General features: G+C 45.8%; 1 protein-coding gene across 1 annotated transcript; it reads right to left on the reverse strand.

The window, feature by feature from the left end:
- Positions 1 to 520: 520 nt before the first annotated feature.
- Positions 521 to 3,559, reverse strand: LOC123125614 (uncharacterized). Its single transcript, XM_044546089.1, has 2 exons — positions 1,199 to 3,559; positions 521 to 1,036 (listed from the first exon to the last, which is right to left on the reverse strand). The coding sequence occupies exon 1, from the start codon at positions 3,497 to 3,499 to the stop codon at positions 1,256 to 1,258; it is 2,244 nt and encodes a 747-aa protein (XP_044402024.1). The 5' UTR covers positions 3,500 to 3,559; the 3' UTR covers positions 521 to 1,036; positions 1,199 to 1,255.
- Between the last annotated feature and the right edge of the window lie 13,879 nt (positions 3,560 to 17,438).

Raw genomic sequence — 17,438 nt, forward strand, 5'->3', positions numbered from 1 at the left:
CTCAACCTTGAGTAGTAAATCAGGATAAGCAAGAATATAATCCTGATGTGCTAATAGAATAACATTGTAATCCGTAACAAATATCATGTCCAGAGATGGTAGTACATGAAGTAGAGGCTGATATGTTCATTTGTATCTGGGGAACCTTTAGATGGAAAATAGGTTATGTACCAATAAACTGTTTTCAACTATCCACATCCCAAACCTGTTACTGACCTACTGTTGAGCCCTTATTACCTGATCCCATTCATCCAATGAGTTTATGTCTAGTAGGTTCGAACCTCTAGCAGCCTAGTTGGCTTCAGACAAGCAGTCTGTGTCCAAATATGCTATGCCAGAGTTTCTGAGTCTATCTTAGCTGGAAAGAGTATAGGTAGAAACGGAACAGTCGCAAAAAAAAGATCAGTTAGCAAGAGCACGCATATCTGTATCTCTTCGTCAAGTTGATAGCTTAATGCGAAGATTGCATAGGGTTCATATATACTATCAAACAAACCAGCGGTTATGTATTCCCCTGAATTTCACAACATAAAGAAAAAGCAACCAGGAACATATAATTAGAGTCTAATGGGGTGTGAGTGCCGCAGTTTCTTCGCTCACAATTAGCTAATGAAGGTCATTTCACTAGCAAGACTAGCCCACCATATTGTGGCACTCTTCATCAGGAGATGTCTTCTAAAGACCCAAGCTACCGCTAAATTATGTCAAGTTATACCTCAAATTTTAGACGTTGTCCTGTCCCTCAACTGCATCTCTAGCGCGACAATTTCTTCCTTGAGACAATCAATTATTGTTTCCAACTCAACCTTTTCTGCTTCTCGAGCTTCAGACGCCTCTCTAATCATTTCCGGTGTCCCGACTTCCCGTCCTGGTTGGAGAATCACTTGACCTGCATTGGTGGCTCTTGAATCTCTGACCTGGGCATCTTTCACCCAGTCGAATGGTCTAAGATAGTAGAGTGTTTTAGTAGAAATTACTCTCTTGACCAGTTCATCATTTCCATATACTAGACCACTAGAAGATGCATCATTGTTTCCTACAAAAAAGAGAGGAAAAGTATGCATTAGCAATAGCTTGTTGTGACAGATTCATCAATTCTTAGCTATAGAAGATCTCTCTTCATTAACCTTTATACAGGCTTTAAGCGACTCGACTTCTAGATATGAGGCTGAGAAATTTTCATGAGCTATTTCATTACCTTTGAAAACAGCTGAGTTTTCTCTGTCCACCTTCGCTCTCTGATCTCCCTCTTCCATTACATCGCGTGTCTGCATTCATCAATGCATCCTTCTAAGACATCAACATTAGTTTGAAAATTAATGACATGAGTTACTTTATCTGGTTCTTGTCTGAGGGTGCTATCACTTTGGACAGCAGGAAGCTCATAATTACAATTTTTTTGCACCATGATATCCTTGGACTCACTGCAGTCCTGCTCATCTCTTCTTATTGGCTGGTCTGAGTTGGATGTTGCCATCGATAACTTTGATAATTCCATACAAATTGCAGTTGCCTCGCTTTCCTTTCCGAATATTTCATCCAACTCATTATCACTGATCGCCAGGATATCTGGAAGATTTGAATACACGTCCACTCCAATTGCAGCTCCAATGCCTTTGTTGCTTCTAGCGCTCACTGCACCCTCGACTTCACCATGTTCTGAACTGACATTCTTCTCATCACACGTAAAAACAGAGGCCGATGCTTGCTTTTCAAAATGCTCATTCTTGGTGACCGGCCCACACAATGGTTTATGATCAACTGCACTCACCAAAACTGCCTCTGAATCAGGCAAAGCTTGCTCAGCAACTTTGTGTGAGATTACCCTACGTCTACCTTTTCTTACCCGGCTTGCCACCAAATCAGACAAAACTGCCTCTGAATTTTGCTTTGTCTCGCCATCTTCCAAAATACGAGTCTCTGTATCCTGGCTTTGCGTCTTTAGAATGACACTATTCAGCCTCTCCGCCAGCGGAATCTCGTCCTCTATATCATCTTGCGGAGTCATCCCAGCCTCCAAGTGACGCTTTTTGCCACAATCTACACCACTGAGACTGAGACCATCACCAGCAACATTAGGTTGTTTCATCCTTGCAGCATTAGCAACAGCAGCAGCACATGCCGACGAGTAAGGCTTCCACCATTGTGCGTATTCAACCGTCATGCCCGGATCACGTCGCGGAACGAAGAACGAAACGTCTTCAGGCCGCATCCTGTATGTCGCCCACGCGGTCTTTCGACATGAATTGGCACGGGTGACGGTCCCCGGCACGTCCTGATCGAAGCCCAGCTGCCTTGCGACACGGTGCGGACAGTAGTGCTCGATGCATTGCATGCCGACGAGCTCGCAGGGTAGCAGACACTGTGCAAAGGATTGCAGCTCCTTGCTTGTTGCTACATCATGGCAGTGCACCCAGCAGCCATCTTTGCCTTGTGGCAGAGCAAAGCTACTGCCTCCATAAGGCCTCCATTCGAACTCCTCCGGGGACATGAGCACGGCGTGGATGTACCCAGGATCAAGCGGATTTCTGACATTGTGCCACTTGGCAGCCCTCGGCATGCCGGGATCATCCCCGTGGGAGGCAGTGCTTGGTATCTCAGCCTCAGGACGAAGCTCCGGGAAGCGCTCCCAGACCCATAGCTGGAGGATGTGCAGTGGCGCACTCGCCATGAACGCCTGATCGCTGGTGCCCAAGCTTAAGTGGTGACTGAGTGCGGAGAGGTCATTGTAGATGTTGGCAAGAACGGCGGGTGCGAGGGCCGAGCACCTGCCGCGCGCCATTCCGGCGGCGAGGGGGAACACGTCTGGTCTGACCACGTCGAATGGCGGCGCCGGAAGCACGTATCTGGTCAACCACATGGCCAGAAACGCGCCGTGCTCGAGCAATGCGGCCGCCTCGGTCTCTCCTCTGCCGGCGGCAGCGACCTCCCCCGTCGGCCGCTCGACGAATTGCTTAACCCACGGGGCAAACGAGGGTTTCTTGTTCGTGCATCTGTTCAGCGCGTCCACGTCCCCGCGGAGCGCGTCCGGGAGGCGCGACCACACCGGCCTGCCCAGCAGGGGCAGGCCCCCGAGCACGGCCATGTCCTCCAGCGTCACCGTGGCCTCGCCCCACGGGAAGACGAACGTGTTGGTCTCGCCGGACCAGAAACCCGCGAGCTGGAGCAGCAGGCCCTCGTCCCGCCGCACCCAGCCGGTGGTCGCGAGGACGGCGTCCAAGATCCCAAGCTTCCGCCACAGGCGCTCATGCCGCGGCCGAAGCCTGGCCACCCACCGCCTCCACAGCTTCGAGGAGCCGGGCCAGGCCGTCCAATCCACAGGGAGCTGGTCGCCAAGAACAGGGCCGGCATTGCGGGGCGGGGACGGCAGAGCGCCCCCCGCGCGGGGGAGGAGGAAGTGGGCCGATCGGGCCGTGGGGCGGGAGGGATCGGCGACGGAGACGATCGCGGTGGTGGATTCCTGTACCAGGAGGCCACGGAGCTCGTCGTCGCTGGACATTGCGGTGGGGCTCTGGGTCGGCTGGGGTTTTCTGGGCGGAGCTGAGCAAGGTGAGCGTGAGTAGGGAAAGTGCTCCGTAGAAGTGGGGATGGGTGGGAGGCAGTAATAAAATAAAATGGATGCATATCCATATAATCCCGGGAAGTAAATTGGGCTGCACTCCTACTTTCCTACGCGCCCGAGTAGAGATGTCAGAGATGTTGCCATATGCTGATGTAGAGTAAGCTGCAGTGATGGGTGGCAGACGACGACCTCAGCTTTGACTGGTGCAAAGCTTAGGGAACTCCAACGGGATCGCTAAACATTACGCACATGCTTGGACTGAATTATTTCGACACTTTTAGCCATTCGGTTATCAAAATTGTTCAGACAACTAAAAAATTTCAAGGGTTCAACAATATGGAGAATGTCATGGCGTGATTGGAGGATCTGCAAATGACGACACAGGACCGGGTCCTGGATGTGATGAAAACTTTTCTTCACAGGCAGTTGTTGAGACTTGACCTGCAGGATAAATTCTCGTCCAGACTGGACACGAGTTCCTATGAGCCTAGTGGTACGTAACTTGCAGTAGTAGCCTCCGCAAGTGGGGCGATAGCATTGGAGGATTTCTTTGTTGGTGGTGCTTCTTTGATTACCGAAGCGTGATTTCCAGGGTGAAAACCCAAGGTCCACCCTTTATTGGTTGTGCCTAGCATTGACCTTGTTGAAGGCATTGTTTTTGGAACGCGGCCTTTTTCAGGGTGAAAATCTAGGATTTTTGGTCGGGCAACGACAACGCTTGTGCATTGTTTCCTTCCTAGAGGCGTTGCTTTTGGAGAACCTTCTTTCTGGTCCGGTTGTTGTCTTTGGTGGTGGTTAGAGTGCCACTACTGCGGTTGATTGATCTTCTTCTTCTTCTTCTTCTTTGTTTTTGATTGTGTACATGCTGGATGTTTTTAGACATCTTGTTGGTGCAGAGGCTATGTGTAATTGGTATCTTCTTGATATTAATATATTCTTTTTTTAGAAAAATGACAACTAAGGATGTCCGAAATTTCGTAAATCCTGATCAAACGGCCGTAGACAGCTTCTAGCGTGCAGGTGGAGTTTGACCGGATTTTCTATTTGACACGTTCTTCGTCAATTTGTTGGGGGCGCCGCACCGGCATTGACCTGATTTAAAAATTCAGGCGTGTGTTGCTTCGATCTTGGTTTTGGGAACGTTCTAAAAGTTCCAGCTGGGTTTTTCAGTTTTGGGTTCCTGAATTGGTTTTTTTTTTTCGTTTTTGTTTTTTCCCGTTTCATTTTTCTTTTCCCTCCATTTTCGTTGTTATTTTTTATTTTCCTTTTACTTTTTTCCTTTTTGTTTCACTTTTTCTTTTATTTTATCTACTTTTTCTATTTTATTTTCATTTTCCAAGTTTATTTTTCTTTTTCAGCTAATTTAAAGAATTTAAAAAATGTATGTATTTTTTTGATTTGGTACATTTAAAAGAAATGTTCCTGGTTTGAAATTTTGTTCAGAAATTCCAGAAAATTTAGGATTTCAAATATTTGTTTGCTTCTTATAAAAATTGTTCCCAAATATTTCTATATAGAATTTGAAATTTTAAAATTTTCATGTTTTGAAAAAATCAGAAAATGTTTCCGCTTTCAAAATTGGTTCCCAAATTTAAAAAATGTTCATGTTTTGAATTTTTTTTTGCAAATTTAAAAATATTCACGAATTTAAAAAAAAAAACCTTTCAAATTTTTCTAAACAATTAAGAAATGTTAATGTTTTGAAAATGTTTGGAATTTCAAAAAATGTTCTCACTTTCAAAATCTGTTCACAAATTTTAAAAATGCTCATATTCCCAAACAATATTTAAAAGTGTGCCCACTTATAAATTTTGTGCACAAGGAAACATGAACTTTTGTCGCAAATTCAAAAAATGTTCCAGCTTTCTAAATTTGTGAAAAATGTTCATGTTTTCAAATAATCACAAATTCAAAAAATGTTCGTGTTTTGGAAAATTTGTTCATTTTCGAAAAATGTTCCTATTTTGTAGAAAATGTTTGCATCTTTTTAAAAATTGTTTATAATTTCGAAAATTGTAATCATTTTTAAATGTGTTCTTTTTTCATCTCTTTTGAGAATCCCAAAAAATGTTCGCATGTTCACAAAATGTTCGAGTTTTTTTAAATTTTGATCGCAATTTTGAAAATTTGCGTTTCAAGATATATTTACCTTAAAAAAAAAAGAAAATCATGTTCAAAATTTCAACAAAGTTTAAATCTGTTGCTGCTTATAGTTCATATTGTACGAGCTGCCATTTGAGATGTAGATGCGTTGGAGTTAGCTAGCGACAACGTTCAGTAGCATGAGGTACTTGGTTTGAACCTTCATTGGGAGCTTTAGTTTTTGCGAATGTTGAAGTTTTTGGCGATGTTGTCCGTATCTTTATGTGTTGCGCTGCACATCTAGCACATGTGTTATCGTCTCGCAGCTGCTAGCACAACACATGTATGACTACCATGGGAGATGGGTATGAGACCCACATGAGTTCCCATGGTGGTAACCTAACCTATGTGATCGGAGATCCCATGAAGTAGGACCTGAAAAACAAATCAATAGTGAACTGAGGAGAGTAACTTCACTAACCCACTCCGCTAGAGATGCAATACTCTCGAAAATTGTATGATAGGTTGACTAATGTCTTAATGAGTTTCCAAAGCTTGTATAAGTAAGATGATGTCCTACAGAGCGGTCTTTGAAGGGACACACCTATATGAGCCCGACTGCCGGTCACAGTCTATGAGATTGGGGTGATCTCTAGTAAGGTCATGAATAGGCCAGGAGTATGACTAATATGCTCCACCCGAGGGGTCAGCCTTCGGCAGTCTAGTACAAGTAAGACATGTGGTGAAACTTCTTTACGCCAAACTGACAATTCAAGGCATACTCCATTGTTCAGTTGTGAAGGAGTGTATAACTACTTGCTCTAGGTGGAGCTCAACCTTAACAGGTCTTCACTGAAATACTGATATATCAAAACAGTGTGTGGAACAAAGGACAATCTGGGCCCTTGAGATCTAGTGGGGGATTGTTAAAATATTAGGGTGAGCCTAGGGCCCATCTAACAATTTCAGAAAAAATTCCAAGAGCCCATGTGGGTTAAATGGCAATGGATGTGATGGGAAGTTTAGTCCCACTAGTAAATGCGCACGTGCAATGCACGTTAATATTTAGGCAATATATTAATTGCACGCGGATATTAGGTATGCTATTAATTGTGTATTAATTCTTGATTAGTGCAATATTTGGTACGATATTAATTACACGTTAAACACGTTGAATGCTCGCCATTGAAGCAGTTTAGGTCGTTGGATTGACTCAGTTTGATGGTCGAGATCAGTTGGATCTGCCCTTTTGGGTCTTTTTATATTGAGATATAGATACTCCTAGTTGGAGAGGAGTTGGGCCTCCTTATAAGGGATTGTCTTTCGCATGCTATTGAAGCTGGAGAAGAGAAGTGATTCCTGCATGCTCCTCCTCTGATTGATATAACCTAGCTGCAGGAATCGTCACACTTCACCAATAATCTGCCCTGCATCCGCTACGTTCTAGTTAGTGAGATTGGTCATTACCCGCATATTCATAATGTTCCTGGGTGCAATCGTGTACGGTAATTTTTTTTATTGCGTATCAAGTTCCCCTACACAAATAGTTATAGCTACTGATTAATCAAGTTGTAGATGTGCGCGCGTGATGAACCTGTACGTACGCGAGTGTGACCAGATTTTGGAGCCTCTCTCTCAATACAAAATGTTGATGTTGTGCGGTCGTGCGCAATAGTTGAAGACCCTGTTTGCAAGTGACACCAGTTTTTTTTTAGGGGTAAAGCCAAATTTATTCATGAAAGTCCACATGGTGTGGGATACATCTCTGGTCGTGAGACACGCCAAACCAAACGTGGCGTCCCGGACCTTTAGAGAGCGAAAACTTGGCTAAGCTATGTGCTTCATATCTGAGATGACTTGCATGCAGTCCGATTCGACAATGAAATTTTGATTGCCCAGATCATCTGCCAGGGACAAGGCTTCCCTGCATGCTACGGCCTCAAGAGTAGCCGGATCTACCACTCCTTCCAGGACTAACGCTGAGCTGCCCAGATAGTTTCCCCATTCATCTCTGCATACTGCTGCTGCTGATCCTCCCCTTCTCGTCATAACTCCGGCGTCAACATGTATCTTGCAGTAGCCCGCAGGTGGCTTCTTTGGCCTCCGCTGGACCGGCGGTGCAGCTCCAATGTTTGCGGCCTGACTACTCTCCTTGCCTTTTATAATGTTCAGATCACCCATGAATCTGGTAATAAAGTTATAAGTTGCATGAGGGCTCTGGAATATGGACTCGTGGATAGCTTTCCGGCGGGCATGCCATATGGACCATAGTGTGACTGCCATCAAGACGAACTGCTCATGTGTTAACAGCTGCATCAGTGTAAACAACCACTGTCTTGCACTTGGCTCTGTATTGTCTATGATTTTATGTGTAGTCTCCTCCTCAATCAAGGCCCATACACTCCTAGATGCTGTGCACTCCAGCAATGAGTGGCACCATGAGTCCCTAGAGCCGCACGGCCCGCACTGCTCCGAGTCTGTCATGTGACGGTGAGCTCTCAGGTCGTTGGTTGGCAGAGAACGTTGGTTGGCAGAGAATGTTTGGAGAGTCGCCAAAGAAACATACGAATTTTCCCGGGCACTTCCGTTTTCCACAATCTTTTCCACGCTCCTTCTTCTGCAATAGCGGTAGAGGAGCCGACCGCCCCTTCCAACCAAGCCTCCCTTCGCTGCTTGGTACCCATGAGCATGTTGTAAGCTGATTTGACAGAAAAAGAGCCATGTTTCTCATAGTGCCATGCCCAGAAGTCGGCTATGTTCCGAGTGCACAAAGGGATTTCCAGAATAACCTGTGCATCTATTGGCATGAAAGTCTGTTGGATCAGCGGTCTGTTCCATGATGCTGTGGTGCTTATAATGAGCTCGGATAGTTTGGTTGGGGGGTTCGGTGCAATGCTACCATATGGCCGGAACATACCTTCCCTGGGCAGCCAGTTTTGTGTACATATATTTGTTGAGACTCCGTTACCAATGCATTTGATCAGGCCTTGCTTAAGTGTATCTCTACCTTCAATTATGGCTCGCCATACTTGGCTTGGGTGACCCCCTAGTTCAGCTTCGAGGATGTCTGCATTTGGGTAATAAATGCTCTTTAACACACGAGCACTCAAGCTATCCGCATTATGTAATAACCTCCATGCTTGTTTCGCAAGCATTGCTAGATTGAAGAGCTCAAAATCTTTGAAACCCAGGCCTCCCATGCTCTTGGGTTGTGTCATTGTTTTCCAAGATACCCAATGAGGCTTCCTTTTTCCTTCCTTGCTCCCCCACCAAAACTTTCTGATAAGCATGTTGAGGTGTTCACATAAGCCTCTTGGTAACTTGAAGCAGGACATGGAAAAGACCGGAACACTTTGAGCAACAGACTTGACTAGCACTTCCTTTCCCGCCGAGGAGATGGTATGCTCAATCCAACCCTGGACCTTGCTCCACAGCCGGTCCTTGAGGTACTTAAAAGCACCATTCTTAGAACTTCCTATGTCAGATGGCATACCCAAGTACTTCTCGTTGAGGTTTTCATTAGGTACATGGAGTACATCCTTTATCTCTTGTCTCACCGAGTCGGGGACCCCCTTGCTAAAATAAATTGATGATTTTGCATGGTTGATGCGCTGACCTGTCGCTTGACAATAGGTTTCCAGAACATGGTGCGCCTCACTTGCACCCATACCATTTGCCTTGAAGAACAGCAGGCTGTCATCTGCGAATAAGAGGTGGCTTACCGGTGGCGCCGTTGGGGCAACCTGTAGACCACTTAAGTTGGATGACTCACCTTTTGATCTTAACAGGCACGAAAGGCCCTCTGCTGCTAGCAAGAACAGGCATGGGGATATCGGGTCCCCTTGTCTGATCCCTCTTGAAGGTTTAAACTGTTGTAGTTTCTTCCCATTGAACAACACAGAAAAACTCACTATAGTTACCAGGCTCATAACAATATCCACCCATCTGGTGTTGAAACCCAGTTTTAGCATTATAGCTTTAAGGTATTGCCACTCCACCCTGTCGTAGGCTTTCATCATGTCAAGCTTGAGAGCACAAGACTGGTTTTTCTTAGCTTTATTCCTCTTCATAAAATGCAAACACTCATAAGTTGTGATGATGTTATCTGTAATCAACCTGCCTGGCACAAAGGCTGACTGCTCCTCTGATAGTATGTCAGGTAGCACTACCTTCAATCTGTTAGCGATCACCTTCGAGGCAATCTTATACAGGACATTACAAAGGCTGATTGGACGAAATTGAGACAGGAGCGTGTGTTTTTTACCTTTGGAATAAGAACCAGGACAGTGTCGTTTATGCACTCGGCGGATTCCGTTCCTTCCACAATCCTCAGAACTGCCTTAGTGACGTCCTCCCCACAAGTATCCCAGTGATGCTGGAAAAAGTGTGCAGGGAATCCATCCGGCCCCGGTGCCTTTGTGGGGAACATCTGAAAGAGAGCCTTTTTTACCTCGTCTTGACTGCATGGAGCATTCAACGTTTCATTCATAGCTGCAGTTACTTTGGTCGGAACGGTATCAAGGACGAGTTCCATCCCCTGGACTCCCTCTGATGTGTACATATCCCTATAAAAATTATTGGTCATGTTCTCCATCTCCGACACATTGTTCGTTACTTGACCGTCTGGCTTTTGCAAAGCTTTAATCTGATTATTCCTTCTTCTCTGGCTAGCTCTGAGGTGGAAAAAATATGTATTCTTATCCCCGTGCATTAGCCACTCAAGACGAGCACGCTGGCGCCACAAAATCTCCACTCTGTGGTATAATTCAGTCAGCCTGTCAACTATTTTTGTCTCTATGTGCATGGGCCCGGATCTATTTGGGAGTTCACGTAGCTCCTGTAGCTGCCTTTTAAGCTGCTGAATTTCGCGCCTCACGTTGCCGAAGTGTGTCCTATCCCAGTTCGTCAGATCTGATGAGAGCGACTGGAGCTTTGCACTGATTTCGATGACAGAATCTGCCGCTGCATTGGACCACGCTGCATGCACCACCGGCTGCAGCCCTGGGTCACGCTCCCACGCCAATTCATATTTAAAGGACTTTGGGGCCCGCCTGCATGCCGCTTCATGCACATGTTGGTGATCGTTGCAGAAATTAAAAAAATTCTACGCATCACCAAGAACAATCTATGGAGTCTTCTAGCAACGAGAGGGAAAAGAGTGCATCTACATACCCTTGTAGATCGCGAGCAGAAGCGTTCAAGTGAACGGGGTTGATGGAGTCGTACTCGCCGTGATCCAAATCACCGATGACCGAGCGCCGAACGGACGGCACCTCTGCGTTCAACACACGTACGGTTGGGGAAGACGTCTCCTCCTTCTTGATCCAGCAAGGGGTAGGGAGAGGTTGATGGAGATCCAGCAGCACGACGGTGTGGTGGTGGAAGCAGCGGGGATCTCGGCAGGGCTTCGCCAAGCTCAGCGAGAAGGAGAGGTGTCACGGGAGGGAGAGGGAGGCGCCAGGGGCTTGGGTGCGGCTGCCCTCCCTCCCCCCTATTTATATAGGGCCCCTGGGGGGCGCCGGCCCTAGGAGATCCAATCTCCAAGGGGGGCGGCGGCCAAGGGGGTGGCTTGCCCCCCAAGCCAAGTGGGGCGCCCCCCACCCCTAGGGTTTCCAACCCTAGACGCAGGGGGAGGCCCAAGGGGGGCGCACCAGCCCACCAGGGGTTGGTTCCCCTCCCACTTCAGCCCATGGGGCCCTCCGGGATAGGTTGGCCCAACCCGATGGACCCCCCGGGACCCTTCCGGTGGTCCCGGTACAATACCGGTGACCCCCGAAACTTTCCCGGTGGCCGAAACTGGACTTCCTATACACAATTCTTTACCTCCGGACCATTCCGAAACTCCTCGTGACGTCCGGGATCTCATCCGGGACTCCGAACGACTTTCGGATTTCCGCATACTAATATCTCTACAACCCTAGGGTCACCGAACCTTAAGTGTGTAGACCCTACGGGTTCGGGAGACATGCAGACATGACCGAGACGACTCTCCGGTCAATAACCAACAGCGGGATCTGGATACCCATGTTGGCTCCCACATGTTCCACGATGATCTCATCGGATGAACCACGATGTCGAGGATTCAATCAATCCTGTATACAATTCCCTTTGTCAATTTGTACGTTACTTGCCCGAGATTCGATCGTCGGTATCCCAATACCTTGTTCAATCTCGTTACCGGCAAGTCACTTTACTCGTACCGTAATGCATGATCCCGTGACCAAACACTTGGTCACATTGAGCTCATTATGATGATGCATTACCGAGTGGGCCCAGAGATACCTCTCCGTCATACGGAGTGACAAATCCCAGTCTCGATTCGTGCCAACCCAACAGACACTTTCAGAGATACCCGTAGTGCACCTTTATAGCCACCCAGTTACGTTGTGACGTTTGGCACACCCAAAGCACTCCTATGGTATCCGGGAGTTGCACAATCTCATGGTCTAAGGAAATGATACTTGACATTTGGAAAAGCTCTAGCAAACGAACTACACGACCTTGTGCTATGCTTAGGATTGTGTCTTGTCCATCACATCATTCTCCTAATGATGTGATCCCGTTATCAATGACATCCAATGTCCATAGTCAGGAAACCATGACTATCTGTTGATCAACGAGCTAGTCAACTAGAGGCTCACTAGGGACATGTTGTGGTCTATGTATTCACACATGTATTACGATTTCCAGATAACACAATTATAGCATGAACAATAGACAATTATCATGAACAAGGAAATATAATAATAACCATTTTATTATTGCCTCTAGGGCATATTTCCAACAGTCTCCCACTTGCACTAGAGTCAATAATCTAGTTACATTGTGATGAATCGAACACCCATAGAGTTCTGGTGTTGATCATGTTTTGCTCTAGGGAGAGGTTTAGTTAACGGATCTGCTACATTCAGGTCCGTATGTACTTTACAAATATCTATGTCTCCATTTTGAACATTTTCACGAATGGAGTTGAAGCGACGCTTGATATGCCTGGTCTTCCTGTGAAACCTGGGCTCCTTGGCAAGGGCAATAGCTCCAGTGTTGTCATAGAAGAGAGTCATCGGGCCCGACGCATTGGGAATAACTCCTAGGTCGGTAATGAACTCCTTCACCCAGATTGCTTCTTGTGCTGCCTCTGAGGCCGCCATGTATTCCGCTTCACATGTAGATCCCGCCACAACGCTTTGCTTGCAACTGCACCAGCTTACTGCCCCACCATTTAAAATATACACGTATCCGGTTTGTGACTTAGAGTCATCCAGATCTGTGTCGAAGCTAGCATCGACGTAACCCTTTACGACGAGCTCTTCGTCACCTCCATAAACGAGAAACATATCCTTAGTCCTCTTCAGGTACTTCAGGATATTCTTGACCGATGTCCAGTGTTCCATGCCGGGATTACTTTGGTACCTTCCTACCAAACTTACCGCAAGGTTTACATCAGGTTTGGTACACAGCATGGCATACATAATAGACCATATGGCCGAGGCATAGGGGACGACACTCATCTTTTCTCTATCTTCTGCCGTGGTCGGGCATTGAGCCGTGCTCAATTGCACACCTTGCAATACAGGCAAGAACCCCTTCTTGGACTGATCCATATTGAACTTCTTCAATATCTTGTCAAGGTACGTACTTTGTGAAAGACCAATGAGGCGTCTTGATCTATCTCTATAGATCTTGATGCCTAATATATAAGCAGCTTCTCCAAGGTCCTTCATTGAAAAACACTTGTTCAAGTAGGCCTTTATGCTTCCCAAGAATTCTATATCATTTCCCATCAACAGTATGTCATCCACATATAATATGAGAAATGCTACAGAGCTCCCACTCACTTTCTTGTAAACACAGGCTTCTCCATAAGTCTGTGTAAACCCAAACGCTTTGATCATCTCATCAAATCAAATGTTCCAACTCCGAGATGCTTGCACCAGCCCATAGATGGAGCGCTGGAGCTTGCATACCTTGTTAGCATTCTTAGGATCGACAAAACCTTCCGGCTGCATCATATACAATTCTTCCTTAAGAAAGCCGTTAAGGAATGCCGTTTTGACGTCCATTTGCCATATCGCATAATCATAGTATGCAGCAATTGCTAACATGATTCGGACGGACTTCAGCTTCGCTACGGGTGAGAAAGTCTCATCATAGTCAACCCCTTGAACTTGTCGATAACCCTTAGCGACAAGTCGAGCTTTATAAATGGTAACATTATCATCCGCGTCCGTCTTCTTCTTAAAGATCCATTTGTTTTCTATCACTCGCCGATCATCGGGCAAGTCTGTCAAAGTCCACACTTTGTTTTCATACATGGATCCTATCTCGGATTGCATGGCTTCAAGCCATTTGTTGGAATCTGGGCCCGCCATTGCTTCTTCATAGTTCGAAGGTTCACCGTTGTCTAACAACATGATTTCCAGGACAGGGTTGCCATACCACTCTGGTGTGGAACGTGTCCTCGTGGACCTACGAAGTTCAGTAGTAACTTGATCTGAAGTACCTTGATCATCATCATTAGCTTCCTCTCTAGTCAGTGCAGGCACCACAGGAACATCTTCCTGAGCTGCGCTACTTTCCGGTTCAAGAGGTAGTACTTCATCAAGTTCCACTTTCCTCCCACTTACTTCTTTCGAGAGAAACTCTTTCTCCAGAAAGGACCCGTTCTTGGCAACAAAGATCTTGCCTTCGGATCTGAGGTAGAAGGTATACCCAATGGTTTCCTTAGGGTATCCTATGAAGACGCATTTTTTCCGACTTGGGTTCGAGCTTTTCAGGTTGAAGTTTCTTGACATAAGCATCGCATCCCCAAACTTTTAGAAACGACAGCTTAGGTTTCTTCCCAAACCATAATTCATACGGTGTCGTCTCAACAGATTTCGACGGAGCCCTATTTAAAGTGAATGCGGCAGTCTCTAAAGCATAGCCCCAAAATGAGAGCGGTAGATCGGTAAGAGACATCATAGATCGCACCATATCCAATAGAGTGCGATTACGACGTTCGGACACACCATTTCGCTGAGGTGTTCCAGGCGGCGTGAGTTGTGAAACTATTCCACATTTCCTTAAGTGTGTGCCAAATTCGTGACTCAAATATTCCCCTCCATGATCTGATCGTAAGAACTTTATTTTCCTGTCACGTTGATTCTCAACCTCACTCTGAAATTCCTTGAACTTTTCAAAGGTCTCAGACTTGTGTTTCATTAGGTAGACATACCCATATCTACTCAAGTCATCAGTGAGAGTGAGAACATAACGATAGCCACCGCGAGCCTCAACACTCATTGGACCGCACACATCAGTATGTATGATTTCCAATAAGTTGGTTGCTCGCTCCATTGTTCCGCAGAACGGAGTCTTGGTCATCTTACCCATGAGGCATGGTTCGCACGTGTCAAATGATTCGTAATCAAGAGACTCCAAAAGTCCATCTGCATGGAGCTTCTTCATGCGTTTCACACCAATGTGACCAAGACGGCAGTGCCACAAGTATGTGGGACTATCATTATCAACCTTACATCTTTTGGTATTCACAGTATGAATATGTGTAACACTACGTTCGAGATTCATTAAGAATAAACCATTAACCAGCGGGGCATGACCATAAAACATATCTCTCATATAAATAGAACAACCATTATTCTCGGATTTAAATGAGTAGCCATCTCGAATTAAACGAGATCCTGATACAATGTTCATGCTCAAAGCTGGCACTAAATAACAATTATTGAGGTTTAAAACTAATCCCGTAGGTAAATGTAGAGGTAGCGTGCCGACGGCGATCACATCGACCTTGGAACCATTCCCGACGCGCATCGTCACCTCGTCCTTTGCCATTCTCCGTTTATTCCGCAGCTCCTGCTTTGAGTTACAAATATGAGCAACCGCACCGGTATCAAATACCCAGGAGCTACTACGAGTGCTGGTAAGGTACACATCAATAACATGTATATCACATATACCTTTGGTGTTGCCGGCCTTCTTGTCCGCCAAGTACTTGGGGCAGTTCTGCTTCCAGTGACCACTTCCCTTGCAATAAAAGCACTCAGTCTCAGGCTTGGGTCCATTCTTTGGCTTCTTCCCGGCAACTGGCTTACCGGGCGCGGCAACTCCCTTGCCGTCCTTCTTGAAGTTCTTCTTACCCTTGCCTTTCTTGAACTTAGTGGTTTTATTCACCATCAACACTTGATGTTCCTTTTTGATCTCCATGTCCGCTGATTTCAGCATTGAATATACCTCAGGAATGGTCTTTTCCATCCCCTGCATATTGAAGTTCATCACAAAGCTCTTGTAGCTCGGTGGAAGCGACTGAAGGATTCTGTCAATGACCGCGTCATCCGGGAGATTAACTCCCAGCTGAGTCAAGCGGTTGTGTAACCCAGACATTTTGAGTATGTGCTCACTGACAGAACTATTTTCCTCCACCTTACAACTGAAGAACTTGTCGGAGACTTCATATCTCTCGACCCGGGCATGAGCTTGGAAAACCATTTTCAGCTCTTCGAACATCTCATATGCTCCGTGTTGCTCAAAACGCTTTTGGAGCCCCAGTTCTAAGCTGTAAAGCATGCCGCACTGAACGAGGGAGTAATCATCAGCACGCTGCTGCCAAGCGTTCATAACGTCTTGGTTCTCTGGGATGGGTGCGTCACCTAGCGGTGCTTCTAGGACATAATCTTTCTTGGCAGCTATGAGGATGATCCTCAGGTTCTGGACCCAGTCCGTATAGTTGCTGCCATCATCTTTCAGCTTGGTTTTCTCTAGGAACGCGTTGAAGTTGAGGGCAACATTAGCGTGGGCCATTTGATCTACAAGACATACTGTAAAGATTTTAGACTAAGTTCATGATAATTAAGTTCATCTAATCAAATTATTCAAAGAACTCCCACTCAGATAGACATCCCTCTAGTCATCTAAGTGAAACATGATCCTAGTCAACTAGGCCGTGTCCGATCATCACGTGAGACAGATTAGTCAACATCGGTGAACATCTTCATGTTGATCATATCTTCTATACGACTCATGCTCGACCTTTCGGTCTTCTGTGTTCCGAGGCCATGTCTGTACATGCTAGGCTCGTCAAGTCAACCTAAGTGTATTGCGTGTGCAAATTTGGCTTACACCCGTTGTATTCGAACGTTAGAATCTATCACACCCGATATCACGTGGTGCTTCAAAACAACGAACCTTCGCAACGGTGCACAGTTAGGGGGAACACTTTCTTGAAATTATTGTGAGGGATCATCTTATTTAAGCTACCGTCGTTCTAAGCAAATAAGATGTAAAACATGATAAACATCACATGCAATCAAATAGTGACATGATATGGCCAGTATCATATTGCTCCTTTGATCTCCATCTTCGGGGCGCCATGATCATCTTCGTCACCGGCATGACACCATGATCTCCATCATCATGATCTCCATCATCGTGTCTTCATGAATTTGTCACGCCAACGATTACTTCTACTTCTATGGCTAACGTGTTTAGCAATAAAGTAAAGTAATTTACATGGCGTTATTCAATGACACGCAGGTCATACAAAAATAAAGACAACTCCTATGGCTCCTGCCGGTTGTCATACTCATCGACATGCAAGTCGTGATTCCTATTACAAGAACATGATCAATCTCATACATCACATATATTTCATTCATCACATCCTTTTGGCCATATCACATCACAAGGCATATGCTGCAAAAACAAGTTAGACGTCCTCTAATTGTTGTTGCATGTTTTTACGTGGCTTCTATAGGTTTCTAGCAAGAACGTTTCTTACCTACGTAAAACCACAACG

Source organism: Triticum aestivum, chromosome 5D, assembly GCF_018294505.1.
Source record: "Triticum aestivum cultivar Chinese Spring chromosome 5D, IWGSC CS RefSeq v2.1, whole genome shotgun sequence".
Classification (NCBI taxonomy): Eukaryota; Viridiplantae; Streptophyta; class Magnoliopsida; order Poales; family Poaceae; genus Triticum; species Triticum aestivum.